At 49.7% G+C, this 13,146-nt stretch overlaps 7 protein-coding genes across 7 annotated transcripts; 5 read left to right on the top strand and 2 right to left on the bottom strand.

The window, feature by feature from the left end:
- Positions 1-1,583: 1,583 nt before the first annotated feature.
- Positions 1,584-2,732, top strand: N7525_006594 (putative succinate:fumarate antiporter (Acr1); the record flags this gene model as incomplete). The annotated part of the gene is made up of 4 exons (XM_002568892.1): positions 1,584-1,638; positions 1,701-1,798; positions 1,860-2,058; positions 2,119-2,732. 4 exons carry the CDS (start codon positions 1,584-1,586, stop codon positions 2,730-2,732), a joined length of 966 nt encoding a protein of 321 aa, XP_002568938.1.
- A 526-nt stretch (positions 2,733-3,258) lies between these two features.
- Positions 3,259-4,494, top strand: N7525_006593 (twinfilin; the record flags this gene model as incomplete). The annotated part of the gene is made up of 4 exons (XM_002568893.2): positions 3,259-3,277; positions 3,346-3,980; positions 4,061-4,312; positions 4,378-4,494. 4 exons carry the CDS (start codon positions 3,259-3,261, stop codon positions 4,492-4,494), a joined length of 1,023 nt encoding a protein of 340 aa, XP_002568939.2.
- A 519-nt stretch (positions 4,495-5,013) lies between these two features.
- Positions 5,014-6,243, bottom strand: N7525_006592 (pinin family protein; the record flags this gene model as incomplete). The annotated part of the gene is made up of 4 exons (XM_002568894.2): positions 5,014-5,496; positions 5,550-5,618; positions 5,694-6,150; positions 6,233-6,243. The coding sequence occupies 4 exons, from the start codon at positions 6,241-6,243 to the stop codon at positions 5,014-5,016; spliced, it is 1,020 nt and encodes a 339-aa protein (XP_002568940.2).
- Positions 6,244-6,555: 312 nt separating this feature from the next.
- On the top strand, positions 6,556-6,882 carry N7525_006591 (PHF5 family protein; the record flags this gene model as incomplete). Its single annotated transcript, XM_002568895.1, has 1 exon — positions 6,556-6,882. The coding sequence occupies one exon, from the start codon at positions 6,556-6,558 to the stop codon at positions 6,880-6,882; it is 327 nt and encodes a 108-aa protein (XP_002568941.1).
- A 1,441-nt stretch (positions 6,883-8,323) lies between these two features.
- On the top strand, positions 8,324-9,683 carry N7525_006590 (alpha/beta fold hydrolase; the record flags this gene model as incomplete). The annotated part of the gene is made up of 5 exons (XM_061213779.1): positions 8,324-8,402; positions 8,480-8,532; positions 8,587-8,694; positions 8,753-9,250; positions 9,303-9,683. The coding sequence occupies 5 exons, from the start codon at positions 8,324-8,326 to the stop codon at positions 9,681-9,683; spliced, it is 1,119 nt and encodes a 372-aa protein (XP_061068210.1).
- A 178-nt stretch (positions 9,684-9,861) lies between these two features.
- Positions 9,862-11,320, bottom strand: N7525_006589 (saccharopine dehydrogenase family protein; the record flags this gene model as incomplete). Its single annotated transcript, XM_002568897.1, has 5 exons — positions 9,862-10,561; positions 10,614-10,738; positions 10,791-10,863; positions 10,918-11,065; positions 11,131-11,320. 5 exons carry the CDS (start codon positions 11,318-11,320, stop codon positions 9,862-9,864), a joined length of 1,236 nt encoding a protein of 411 aa, XP_002568943.1.
- A 631-nt stretch (positions 11,321-11,951) lies between these two features.
- N7525_006588 (60S ribosomal protein eL43) lies at positions 11,952-12,765 on the top strand. The gene is made up of 4 exons (XM_002568898.2): positions 11,952-12,089; positions 12,158-12,188; positions 12,300-12,464; positions 12,586-12,765. The coding sequence occupies exons 1-4, from the start codon at positions 12,071-12,073 to the stop codon at positions 12,647-12,649; spliced, it is 279 nt and encodes a 92-aa protein (XP_002568944.1). The 5' UTR covers positions 11,952-12,070; the 3' UTR covers positions 12,650-12,765.
- Positions 12,766-13,146: the final 381 nt, after the last annotated feature.

The raw sequence follows: 13,146 nt of genomic DNA, 5'->3' as shown, positions 1-13,146 counted from the left end.
GGAAATTGCCCAGCCACTTAGGGACATACATACAGACTCTAGGATATGAGTTATGGGCTCATCAACACGTACAACGACACTATCTCCCTGAGATAGCTCCAGTCCCTTAGTGAAACCTGGGATGTGTGATCTTTCCACCTATCTCCCTGCCAGCTGCTGTACACACAATCCCTTGGTACGTGAGGGGAAAAATCACCTCCATTGTCTCAAGAGCAAAGAGCAATGTATATTCGCATTAGTTACCATTTCTGGCCAGAGCTGTTAAGATACCAGTCTACTCTTCTAGACAGCTTCCATTCATGCCATAGGAATCAATACATGTCCTTTCTCCATACAATCTGCATGAAGAGAAGTCTATAACATAGTCGGGAAAATAGAGGAAAGAAGATCTACCTGCTGGGATAAACAGTGCCACGTGACCAACCACCAAAGACTTCGGTAAAACGTTCCTCCGTTGTAATGACGGCTCTCTCGACGTCATCACCTTTTAAGATCTGCCCTTAGTTCCATTCTATAAGAATCTACAACCCCCAGACTATAAAGACAAGTTTACCAAGTTCGGCCAAGCCTGCAGCAAGCCCCACGTCCAATCCTCGAGTACTTTAATTATCCGTCTGACTCAGAACGTCCCATGACCGTATCTGGATATGGACCTCGGCTGAGAGGAGCTCTTGCGTTGGCCCGAGATCACCCGCAAATAGCCAGCCGATTTCGCTACTTTCCTCCGAAGTTCAAGTCCCGAACTGTTCTAAAATGACCGGAGTAATTTAGCTCCCTGGAAAGATTAGGTGTTTCTAGAATCATGTAGTGTATGGGGTATATGGTTGCATTTAGCATAATGTACATGTAGTTGGGTAAGGTACGGGCATTTTATACGTTATTTTCCTACATTGTACGATCTAATCTGTTGATAAAGAACACGATCACAAGCTGCCAAAACTATGACGACAATTTGGGAAAGACATGTGAAATCTGATCATTGGATACATTCTGGAGTGATTCATTCCGCATTGGATAACTAGAGAGCCGCCCTTGTTACCGAAGGCCTCGGGATTGTCTTGGGAAGCCCTACAATTTGTACCCGGTACAGAGAGGATTTAATTATTATATAGAGATCTCCCTCGGCAGGTCATTTACTCTGCTACCTCTCTTATTCTTTCTCTCTTTTCTCGGTTCGTCTTATTTTGTGGGAGGTCATACATAGTACACACTTCCGCTCGTCCAGCTTCCTCCGCTTCCCCGTCATAGCTCCCCACAAAATCCGGCCGCCACTTCGCCTTGTGAATCATATACCCGTGGAACTTCGGCTTTCTTTTTCTTGTTGAAAGATTAAAGATCTTTGCAATTGATCTCTTTATATCTTCCCAGACTCTCCAGATATACGATCTCTTCCAATTGCAGGTTATTTCTGCTTATTCCCCGGGATTGTATACTTCCGCTTCTCCGCAATTTCGGCTTTCCCTTGCGACAATCGGAAGATCTGCGTAAATCGATTTCCGAGACGGCCGATAGAAGAATTTCTGTGAAATCTTCGTGAACAAAAGTGCAAATTCTCTGCATATATACCAACGCATATTGAAACAATGTCCGCCAAGACTGCCAATCAGAAGCGCACATCGCCCGCGGTCAACTTGATCGGTAGAGTAGACTCACCCTTTCGGATGGCGAACAGCTATTGACTTTTTTTCTTGTCTGATTAGCTGGTGGTGGTGCCGGTATGATGGAGGCCCTCGTGTGCCATCCGCTAGACACAATCAAGGTCCGCATGCAGCTGTCAAGGAGAGCCACAGCACCTGGGGTGAGTTGGAGAAAATTCCATTTGACAATTGAACCCATTGCTGATCATGTTCGGTGATCAGGCTAAGCCGCGCGGGTTCGTGTCCACCGGTGTTCAAATCGTGCAAAAGGAGACCGCTCTGGGTCTGTACAAGGGTCTTGGCGCCGTGTTGGGCGGTATCATCCCGAAGATGGCCATTCGATTCACCTCATACGAGTCGTATAAGGGCCTGCTTGCCGATAAGGAGACAGGTGCCGTGACCAGCAAAGCCACTTTCTTGGGTATGTGAAGCATTGAACAAACCGGACGATACACAACGGAAAGCTAACGAAACCCAACAGCTGGTCTTGCCGCCGGTGTTACCGAAGCTGTAGCCGTTGTCAACCCCATGGAAGTCGTCAAAATTCGTCTGCAGGCCCAGCATCACAGTCTGGCTGACCCCCTAGACACCCCGAAGTACCGCAGCGCCCCGCATGCGCTCTTCACCGTGATCAAGGAAGAAGGCTTTAGCGTCTTATACCGCGGTGTTTCCTTGACCGCCCTCCGACAAGGAACCAACCAGGCTGCTAACTTCACCGCATACACGGAATTGAAGGCTGCCCTGCAGCGCTGGCAACCTGACTACAGCAACAGCCAGCTGCCCGCTTACCAGACCACAATGATTGGTCTGATCTCCGGTGCCGTCGGCCCCTTCTCCAACGCTCCCATCGACACCATCAAGACCCGCCTCCAGAAGACCCGTGCTGAGCCTGGTCAGTCCGCTGTCTCCCGTATCATGGTCATTGCCAAGGATATGTTCAAGACGGAGGGTGCTCGCGCTTTCTACAAGGGTATCACCCCCCGTGTGATGCGTGTTGCTCCCGGTCAGGCTGTTACCTTCACCGTGTATGAGTTCCTCAAGGGTAAGCTGGAGGGCTCCAACTGGGCTTTCGTTGGTGGCAAGTTCGAGGAGTAAGCGTGCCGAAAATTGTTCTTTCTTTTTTTTCCTTTTGCAAAGCATTGTGATACCTGACCCGGCATGGTGGGAGTTGCATCCCCTGTTTCGCGCGTTGCACTGTCTCGGGCAGATCAACTGCAAGCTGGTTGAAATGGCTCTTTTCTTTTTGTAAATATTTTGTGCTTTGCGTTAGTTCCTTTGTATACCACTTTGTCTGGTGCGCTTTGAGCTGAAATAGAGAATATTCAAGACACTCGACGAATCGTTCACCGGTGTAGCTGGGTGTTTAGAGGTCCATAAATGACCAGGTGGTTGTAGATATATCAGTCAGCAATGCTTCTGTAACGACCACATAAGAACATATCTCTATCGAATTAGGATATCCAACTGTTTTTTTTTTCTCTTTCTTTTTGATGGACTTGTTGGATGTAGAAAGATCAAAATAAAGCCCCGACGGCTGACACGCCATCGGCCCCTCATTCACCGCTCCCCCTCCCCTCATAAACAACAACCAACCCAGCTGCATATCCTAGAGTGCAGCATCATGCAGTCCGGAATTACAGGTAGGACACTCGAACATACTTGATCTCCAACTGAAATCCCATTGAATCAGCGCTAATAAATCACCCAGTCTCCGCGGAGCTACAAGATGCATTCGCCCGCTTCAACTCCGACTCCTCAACCTTCTGTCTGCCGGTGACCATCACAGCAGAGACCCTAACACCGCTGGACCCAATTTCATTCCAGGGCAGCCCCTCGATAAATGCCTTCTTTTCAGCCCTCCCCCAGCTGTCTTCCGTCCTCCAGCCTAAAACCCCCGTCTACCTCCTCCTCCGGCGCCCGTCGACCGCTTCAAATGCACTCATCGCTTTGACCTACATCCCGTCCAATGCGCCTGTGCGAGCAAAGACACTCTTTGCCTCGACTCGCTCCACCCTGACCCGCGAGCTGGGCACAGAGAAGTTTGCTTCTACCGTCTTTGCTACCGAGGAAGATGAAGTCCTGGGCCAGGATGCGTGGCGCGAGCGTGACGGTGAGGGCCCTAATGCTATCTCTCGTGAAGACATGATGGGCGAGAAGGAGAGAGAGCTGGAGGCTGTGCGTAAGGCCGAGGCCGAGGCACGGAATGGCACCCCCGGGAGGGATATTGGTATTGGTGGCACTTTTGGACCTGGCTCTGGCTCTGGAATGAGGGTTTCTATGCCGGTTGATGAGGGCGCTAAGTCTGCGCTGAGAGATCTACAGGATGGTGGGTTGGTACAACTGGTAAGTTATTACGCAGGCTTGTAGTCATTCTTTGAGAGGGCTGGCTCGGATCTGTGACATTCGAGGCTAACTTCAAGCAGACGGTTGATATCCCCACGGAGACGATCGTCTTGGCCGACTCCCAGTCTGGAGTCGAGGCGAACTCTGTCGCCACGCACATTTCCTCTTCTTCGCCGCGTTACTCTTTCTATCATTACCCCGGATCCGATGTCGTGATATTTGTGTACACCTGTCCCACTGGATCTTCGATTAAGGAGCGTATGCTGCACGCCAGCTCGCGGAGAAATGCTATCACAGTTGCTGAGCAGGAAGGACTCAAGATCGAGAAAAAGGTATGCGTGCCCGTGTTGTGGATGACTGTAATTGTTTCGACGGTCTGGATGCTCACAAATAGCAGATTGAGGCCTCTGGCCCTGACGAGATCACCGGTGATCGGTTGCAAGAGGAAGTCACCCCGGCACGAGACCAGGGTCCTACGCGAGGATTCGCCAGACCTCGTCGCCCCGGTCGGTAAATCGCTATTGTATAGATAGGTTATGTCGACGAGGCCGGGAAACTCCCCTCAGCGGGCATCGATCCAATAGCTGTAGTAAATATAGCAGCACTGTGCTAAATCTTGCCAGGTTATTGTCCAAGACTTGGTAACTGCGTGTTCAGGCGGGATGAGCAAAGGTAGAGTTGGATATGGGGCAATTCCTGCTCATACGATGGTCAGAGCACTGATCGGATCCTCTGATACCTCCTTTTGGGCACAGTTTTTATAGAAATCCCGTGCCTGAACTAGTGTTTCCTGGATAACTGGCTATGGCCAAACTGACCTGGACTAGCACTGTAGCACTCTTAATTATTGCCTGATGTAGGTTTAATGAGCAACGGAAGGAATGAATAGGAATATTCCTTTAGACAACGCCTAATGAGTTCCAATATGACAGATTCAATATAACAAAAAAAGGGTATTTGTGTCGGCGTCAAGACCCAAAGCCATCTCACCACATAATTTGACATGAAAAGACCGACTACAGTCGACTACTAGCTAATAAATCACAGTGTCCTCATTATCCTCAAGGACCTCACCTCCGTCATCATCTCGGTGGGCATCATGTTGATCTTGAGGGGCACTTTCCTCCACGTTAGCAGTGGCTTCATCCGTTTTAGCTAGATCGGGGTTTTGGTCATTAATGTCTACACCCACCGTGTCCGGAGCACCTTGAGCCTTTTCCTTAGACTTTGGATCTGTCGGATCTGCCTCGTGCTCTGGAGCCGATGGCTGGTCTCGAGGACCATCTGTTTGCTGCTGCTCTTCTGACACTTCTTGTTGCTTTTCGCCTGCCTGTTCTTGTGTTTCAGCCTGCGTTGGTTGTGTCTCAACCTGCGTTGGCTGTTCGGGCGCAAATGCCTCCGGTGGATATCGGGCTTCGAACTCGGCGACTTCTCGGGAAACAGTCGCCTCTGTTTCTTCGATCTGTCGTTTTATCGTCGTATCGTCGCCAGGTCGGGGTTGCCATGGCTTGTAATACTAAGATGGATTAGCTGATGGCTACTATATATGAATAGCAAAGCATAACTCACCAGAGCTGGTTGTGCCTGTGTCTTGAAGAAATGTGCCATGGCAAGCATATTCGAATGCCGCGTTTGCATCTGAGAATGGAAAAAATCAGGAAACCCTTTCAACCCAAGGTACCACAATGGTAAGTGAATGGAACATGAACATACCGCTTCTCGCTCATACAACGGCGTTTCCCTCCTTCGAATTTCATCACGCTGTTCCTTGCGCCGTTTCTTCAATTCACCGTACTCGGCATCCTGCGACTTCAACTTCTCTTGCTGCTTCTTTTCAATATCCGCGCGCCGTCTCTGTGCCGCCGAACTTGAGCTCTGCGAGAGAGTACCAAGCAGCCCCCCGAATAACCGCTGACCCCGCTTGCGGTCCTCGTCTCGACCCCCGCGCGGTCGTGTAGGCTTCGTCTCTACAGAGCCATTTTTTGTGGGCGGAGGGGATGACGGCCGGCGCCGCTGAGAATGCGGGGAGGTATTGTCTGTAGAGCTGAGTCGTCGGCGCTTAGGGTCGTATTCTGCAGTTGAAGACTGTCGTCGCTTCGCTGTCAACTCCGGAGACTGCTGGATGGTATCCTGGCTGGGTACAGCCACTGCTGATGCAAGTGTCTCAGGGCTGTCAAAGTAGAATGCGCATTAGCTAGAGCGTCCCAGTTACAGTAGTTGCGCATGGGTTGCACGGGATGAGGGCACCATACCCTTCAGACATCTTGATCGGCAAACAACGCTGGTTATAAGAAACAGACTGAGAGAGAGCAACAAGCGATATTTTAGGCCCTGATCCGGGGTCAAATATTGGAGTTGAGGTCAAAAGGCGCAAAATAATGAGACGACACGCTGCTTCGAATCAGCACTGTTTAGAATCACGTGCACAGACCACTTAGCCTTGGTTCACCGTCGGCTTCTTCTCTTACCTTCTCTCACAATCATTTTCTTTTCACTTCCCCAGCGAGTGGCAGATCATACCTTATTCCACTTTATACAGTTATTCCTATTTTCTTATTGCCTCTCTCAACTCACAATGTCTCGTCACCACCCCGATCTTGTCATGTGCCGCAAGCAACCCGGCATCTCTATCGGCCGTCTGTGCGACAAATGTGACGGAAAATGTCCCGTCTGCGATTCCTACGTGCGCCCCACGACCCTGGTCCGCATCTGCGACGAGTGCTCCTTCGGAAATTATCAGAACAAGTGTGTCGTCTGCGGCGGCGAGGGGATCAGTGATGCGTTCTACTGCTTTGAATGTACGCGCCTCGAAAAGGACCGCGATGGATGTCCCAAGATCATAAATCTGGGAAGTTCGAGGACGGATCTGTTCTACCAAAAGAAAAGTTTCAGGAATCAATGATCTTCAAGAGGCTTGCCGGCTGGTGTCCAAGTGGAGGGGAACCAGCCATGAGTCTGGCGGGTTTACAACGTTCAGCCTAGCAACGACAAAAATGACTCTACAACCTTTACATATGTGGGCACGTGAAACACACTTTGTCAGTGGACTTAAACCTGCTCCAACTGGTCTATTTGGTGCCGTTTGCCTGCAGCGAGTCCACAGGTGGAGATCAACGAACACATGCCAACGAAATACCCCTGTGACCTAGCCTGCTGTTGCGGGATCGTGCAATGCTACCAAAAAAGGAAAGAACTGGCAGACGTGACGGCAGCGTGCCCTGGAACATCAGACTTCGAGGCTCCATGAACACTTTGCAGATGATTTGGCGACTCGAGGACCAGCGGGGTTCTGGGTGAAGCAGCTAAAGGTTCGTGATTGACACGTCTGGGGTCTCGGTCAAGTTTTGTCGATTACCCAAATGGGTGTGGCATGACCCAAGCCCCAAATCTGCGGCTTCAAGACCTTGCGTACAGATCGTCTTTCGAAAACATATCCCTTTTTTGATCTTATTCCCCGAAGAGCCTTTGGCCTCAATGTCAATACCCATTTGAATAAATCATACTTGTTTTCGTGCATACAGTGGTCAGGCGCGATGGCTTCTATTTCAGAAAATAAATTATTGTATTCATCTCTTTGGTTCTATTATGAGCCTTCTCAGGACATCCGCAAGATTGTGGGAGTTCGATGTAATCTCACTAGCTTCAATGGGGAACGCTTGGAGCTCATCTCAGAAACTATAGACAGAGCAGAAGGCCCAAATACAGGTTACTCGTGAGACATTCTGCCGCTTGATATGTAGAACTACTCTGTTAAAAGGCTATTGGACCAACTATGGCTACACTCCATTACTTGTTCTATAACTTTTACGGCTCCTATCTTCGATGAACGGACATCAGGTGTACTCATATCAAGTTTTTTGCTATTGTACAATAATATCTTCGACTCCTACTTATCTGGGCATCAAACTTGGTCTCCTTCTATCCCCGTGGACACCCGTCATCCTATTAAGCACCTATAATCCTATCAGAGACTGTTCAAAGACACTAATCGAGATATAAGATGATGAAATTAGAGCATACAATGTAGGGTTTATAGCGTTGTCTTGGCGCCCCACTCAATGTTTCCAACGTGCCGAGGCACAGGGAGGGGCTGATGCCTTTCCAGGGCTAGCTTCGGACATGATTATATATCTTTTATTACTCGGACATACATCCTTTCACTCAGTTGCAGACTATATTTGTATCAGCTTCACCAGATAGCCAGTGAGGTTGCACAGCCTTATAGTATTTCAAGACTCGAGCTCTACAAGGTGCCCACGAAGCTTCGAGTTTCCCGGATATAAACCCCTTTCCCTTGAAGCCTGAACTTGAAAACATAGCTATCGCTGCCTGAATCAACTGTCATGCCTGCCGACAAGATCCGAGTGTCGGGTGACTCCCGCATTGAGTACAAGACCGCTACACTCAACGGCCATCATTACTGTGAGCATACCACACTTCAATGAGAGCTTATACTGGGATGTGTCCAATATGAAACCATCTGGGCTGACGATATGCAGCTTACATTCTCAGCCAGCCCAAGTCAGGGCAATACAAGGCCACTGTCTTCCTGGTAAGCGGGCAGCCCAATATAAAAGCCACACATGTTGACATATATTCTCCATAGATCCATGGTTTCCCGGATCTCTCAATGGGATGGCGGTACCAGATTCCCATGCTCGTAGACATGGGATTCCGGGTGGTAGCTCCCGATTGTCTCGGATACGGACGAACAGTGAGTCTTTCCGCCTCCCACCGTATTATAGGAATTACTATCTAATAACAATCCCAAGGACGCCCCGGATGACTTCACCCCGTATTCGCACAAAAGTTGCGCAGCGGACATCAAATCCCTAGCAACCCATCTAGGTGAAACCCAAATCATCCTAGGTGGACATGACTGGCAAGCATGCCCAAGCCAACTCTCTTTCCCGGAACCGCACACTAATACACAAAGCAGGGGCGCAGCACTCGCCTACCGCATTGCCCTCTGGCATCCGGAGCTAGTAAGCCACCTATTCACAGTTTGCGTGCCTTATGCACGACCCATGGCCCAGAATATCTCTATCGAAGATCTTGTCCGTAGCGTGACACCGCACTTTGCATACCAGCTGCAGTTCAAGAGCGGGGAAGTGGAGAAGGTTATCCGGTCTAAAGATGAGGTTCGCCAGTTTTTGCTCGCGCTTTATGGGGGTCGCACTGAGGCGGGCGAGTTTGGCTTTGATGCCAACAAGGGTGTTTTGCTTGATAAGATTGGCCAGTTGAAGCCGTCGAGGTTGTTGAGCGAGGAGGTAAGTTGGGTTTATTTGACTTGGATTTTGGGGCTATACTGACTTCCTCCAGGAGTTGGAGTTTTATACGAATGAGTTTACTCGCAGTGGGATTCATGGACCGCGTATGGTTTCTTCTGGACTACTGGTTGGGTTCTTGCTGATTATTTCTTTAGTTAACTGGTACCGCACTCGCGACGTGAACTACGAAGATGAGCTTGCTATTCTCGGCAGGGAGATTCAGGTTCCTACGCTGTTTATACAGGGGTTGAGGGATCAGGCTTTGCCGCCTCATTTAGGTAAATCCATGGCGAAGCAGGTCCCACGACTGACCCTGAAGCAGGTTAATACCTCGCACTGGGCTCTGTGGGAGAAGCCTGAGGAAGTGAATGGGATTATTGGAACTTGGCTGAAGGACCAGTCTTCTGCCGATGGAAGGGCTGGCAAGCTCTGATTAGGGAAAGTGCAGGTATAGTGGCATAGTGAAAAGGAACTATTGATTATTGCGAAAGTACGTATCTCATATCGTCAAAGAGGTATTAAGAATATATGCGTCGTCACCAGTGGCGAGCAGTTGCTTGACCCATCACAACTGCATAGAGCTTGCGCTTACCCGCGAACGATGGCGCTGTTTAGTACTGGAACACCTTAGTCTCGATTTTGCACCCAACCTTTTCCAAGCGGTCCACGTAGTCCTGACCCAACGTAGCGGGGGTAACGATGCCACCACGAGATACCTTCTTGATCTTCTCCTCCTCGTTAAGAATAACCATAGCAGCCTCGGCCAGCAACAATCCAGTAAAGGGGTACATGCCGCCGTGGTAAGTGATTTTACCGAAGACACGCTGTGGCGAAGCACTATCCGCAGTAGCAATGGCATGGTACTCGAGAAGGTCATTTGCCGAGTCCTCTCTGCGTGGACCACTGCCAGGGGCAAAGACGAACTTCTCCACCAGCCAGCGCACCGGCGGAAGTGCAAGCAGCGAAACTGCAACCAAGAAGCCGAGGTGGATGGCGACGCCAATTAGCGCGTTACGGACCGACAGGAACTGGCGGAAGAAGAATTGCTGCCCGTACAGCTCTGGCATCAGGCTGCTGCTGCGGTGCACGATGGTCATGTCGCAGATACCGGATGGGGAGGTCGTCACGGTACCCAGGTCGGGAATTGAGCGTACACCAAATGCCTTTTCTAGGATTGATTCGCTGGGGATATTCTTTGGCGGGGATGCTACCAATGAGAAGGGAGTCATTGCCTTGGACAGCTCGGACACCGAAAACCCGTCGAATATGGTTAAAATAGTATTCATGGTACCGCCGCTGGGGCCGGAGGATCTGTTGTAAATGGATTAGAGCTGTACTTCTTTGTGGACATGAAATTACATACTTCATTTCCTTGATGGTGCTGTCGACCTTGCGGGTTGAAGACGAGAGGTCCTCTCGGACTCGCTTAACCAGAGCCCATGCCAGGATATCAGCGGGGGCACTCTCGACACCGGTAGAAGGGATCATCTGTCTGAAATTAGTATGGATATATATGAGTGAAGTTGGTTGCCGAACGAACAATAGCGCCATTAGCCTTGGCGGTCTCGTGGTACTTGTCGATGATCGACTTGACCCAGGGCGTCTCTCCGGTACTATAACGATCAGCAAGCGTCGAATGAGTTGGAGAAACACAAAACGAAACTTACACATCCACATAGTGGGTTCCATTAACAGCGCACGCCTCCACGACTGGTGTCGAGTACAGGTGGTAGGGACCCACACAATTGATAACCAGCCGGGTTTTCTGGGCGAGCTCGTTGAGCTCGGTGGAGTTCAGTTGAACGACAAGTACATCTATGATCGCATCAGAGTGAGCATTGAGATACAGCTGTAAACAAATAGGTCTGCAAGCTATGTACCTGGGTTCACACGGTCTGGGTTAAGAGCCTTCAGTTCCTGGGCGATAGGCTCCATTTTCTGCGCGGATCGACCTGCGATGGCCCATTTCAGATCGGTAGGAAGGTTCTGCACAATGTGCTCTGCACAAAATCGGCCAGTGTACCCAGTTGGGCCCAGCAAGACCAGGTCATATTGTCGGTTGGAAGTCATGGTGGCTTGAGTCGATGGAGTGCAGTCTATGATGTAGTTTTGAATAACTAACAAGGGAGCTCTCGGCAAATCACAATCTCCTCGGCAGTGAAAGATGCAGTGTGGGGGTTGCAAAGGGAGCAAGCGAGATAGCCACGAAATAGTTTTTGAAGCTTTACGTAGGACTAGAAGCAACACATGTTACTGAATTGAGATTCTACTTGAATCTGGGAATTGAAGAATGTTTATATTCCACGACAGGGAATTATCACGTGACCGGATAGATTGATTAGCCCGAGAAAGGAAGACCGGGGCTGGTCTCGAACACAATCAAGCCGGATTGGGACGGGATGTCATATACAATATACAGTATTGCATAGTTAAAGCCTTGTAGGATATAGAGAGGAAATTGGGAATTTGGTATGAAATCAGACACCTGAAATAGATGGCATTCAATATAGAAATCAAACACCTCCCCCCAAAAAAACTCCAATTCAAGACCGAATCAAACAAATTCTTGAAAAAGCAAAATGATATCCACCACCGTCATCATCTCATCTGGTGGACCTTCCAGGTGGACCTGCGAAAGAGAAAGTAAGCATTGGAAACCTGAGGCCACTGCATGACATAAGCCCACTAACTCAAAATGGTCAGGTGATCGCACCAAGCCAAGAGCCCTAAGCGAGAATCCACAGCACAACCCGCCCTCATTCAAAGCGTCTTTTTTGGTCTCCTGTTGAATACCCATCTTCATCCTCTACACCAGCCAAGATGACGAAGCGCACCAAGAGTATGTGCCCCTTTCTCAAATTCAACAAACCGCAAACCGAATTGCTCAATGCTAACTATTTTCCACAGAGGTCGGCATCACCGGTAAATATGGTACCAGGTATGACATTCGCCCAATTCGCGCCCTCACGACTGTGATTTCCTCGAGACACACGACCCATATCGAATAATCCTATACGACGACACAACGATTCTAACAATGACCCAACAGATACGGTGCCTCCCTGCGTAAGCAGGTGAAGAAGATGGAAGTCACCCAGCACGCCCGCTACGTCTGCACCTTCTGCGGAAAGAACACCGTCAAGCGCAAGGCTGTCGGTATCTGGGAGTGCAAGGGCTGCGACAAGACCGTTGCCGGTGGTGCTTACACCGTCTCGTAAGTCGCCCACGATCGCAAGGAACGACAGTGTGATCCGACCCGACCTGGGTTACCGCACACAGTCGCAATCCACAACACAAGACGGAAAAAGATTACTGACAGTTCCGTTCTTTTCTAGCACCCCCGCTGCCGCTGCCACCCGTTCCACCATCCGTCGTCTGCGTGAGATCGCTGAGGTCTAAATGGGAGGATTGTGTGGTTTCATTTCTCTTTACGGTTACGTCTGAATACCAAAAATGAATGAAAAAAATTCGGGATTACGAATTCTTGTTGCAATCCGCTTCGCCCCGAGTATACCGTATATCGATGTGACTGGGTTCAAATTTCGCCTCGGTCGCTGCCTACATGATAGTCAACCCACCGGTCAATCCAAGATCCTCCGCCTGATTATTTCGATGTTCTGCGACCGTGTGAATCATATGCATGGACTGCGGACCTGCGTCTTCTGTGGTTTCTCAGGCGCTGGACAGTCACGTAGACTCGACATCAGTGGATCTTGGTTTGGAGGTCACCTGGTCTTAACGTATAGTCTGAGTGCTCCGACTGCACCTCGGGCTATATTTTCGTACTTTCTACGTTCACACCTGGACATTTCACGAGGTGCCTGGCATATTCCGATCCACCTGATGCGCACCTTACTGATACGATGCTGGCCTGGGGACGGTTTGTCCAGTCCACG

The sequence above is a fragment of the Penicillium rubens genome (assembly GCF_028828025.1).
Source record: "Penicillium rubens strain IBT 27055 chromosome Unknown utg000003l_segment0_segment0, whole genome shotgun sequence".
Taxonomy (NCBI): Eukaryota; Fungi; Ascomycota; class Eurotiomycetes; order Eurotiales; family Aspergillaceae; genus Penicillium; species Penicillium rubens.
Note: the sequence above shows the minus strand (reverse complement) of the source record. Positions and strands in the feature narration are given on the sequence as shown.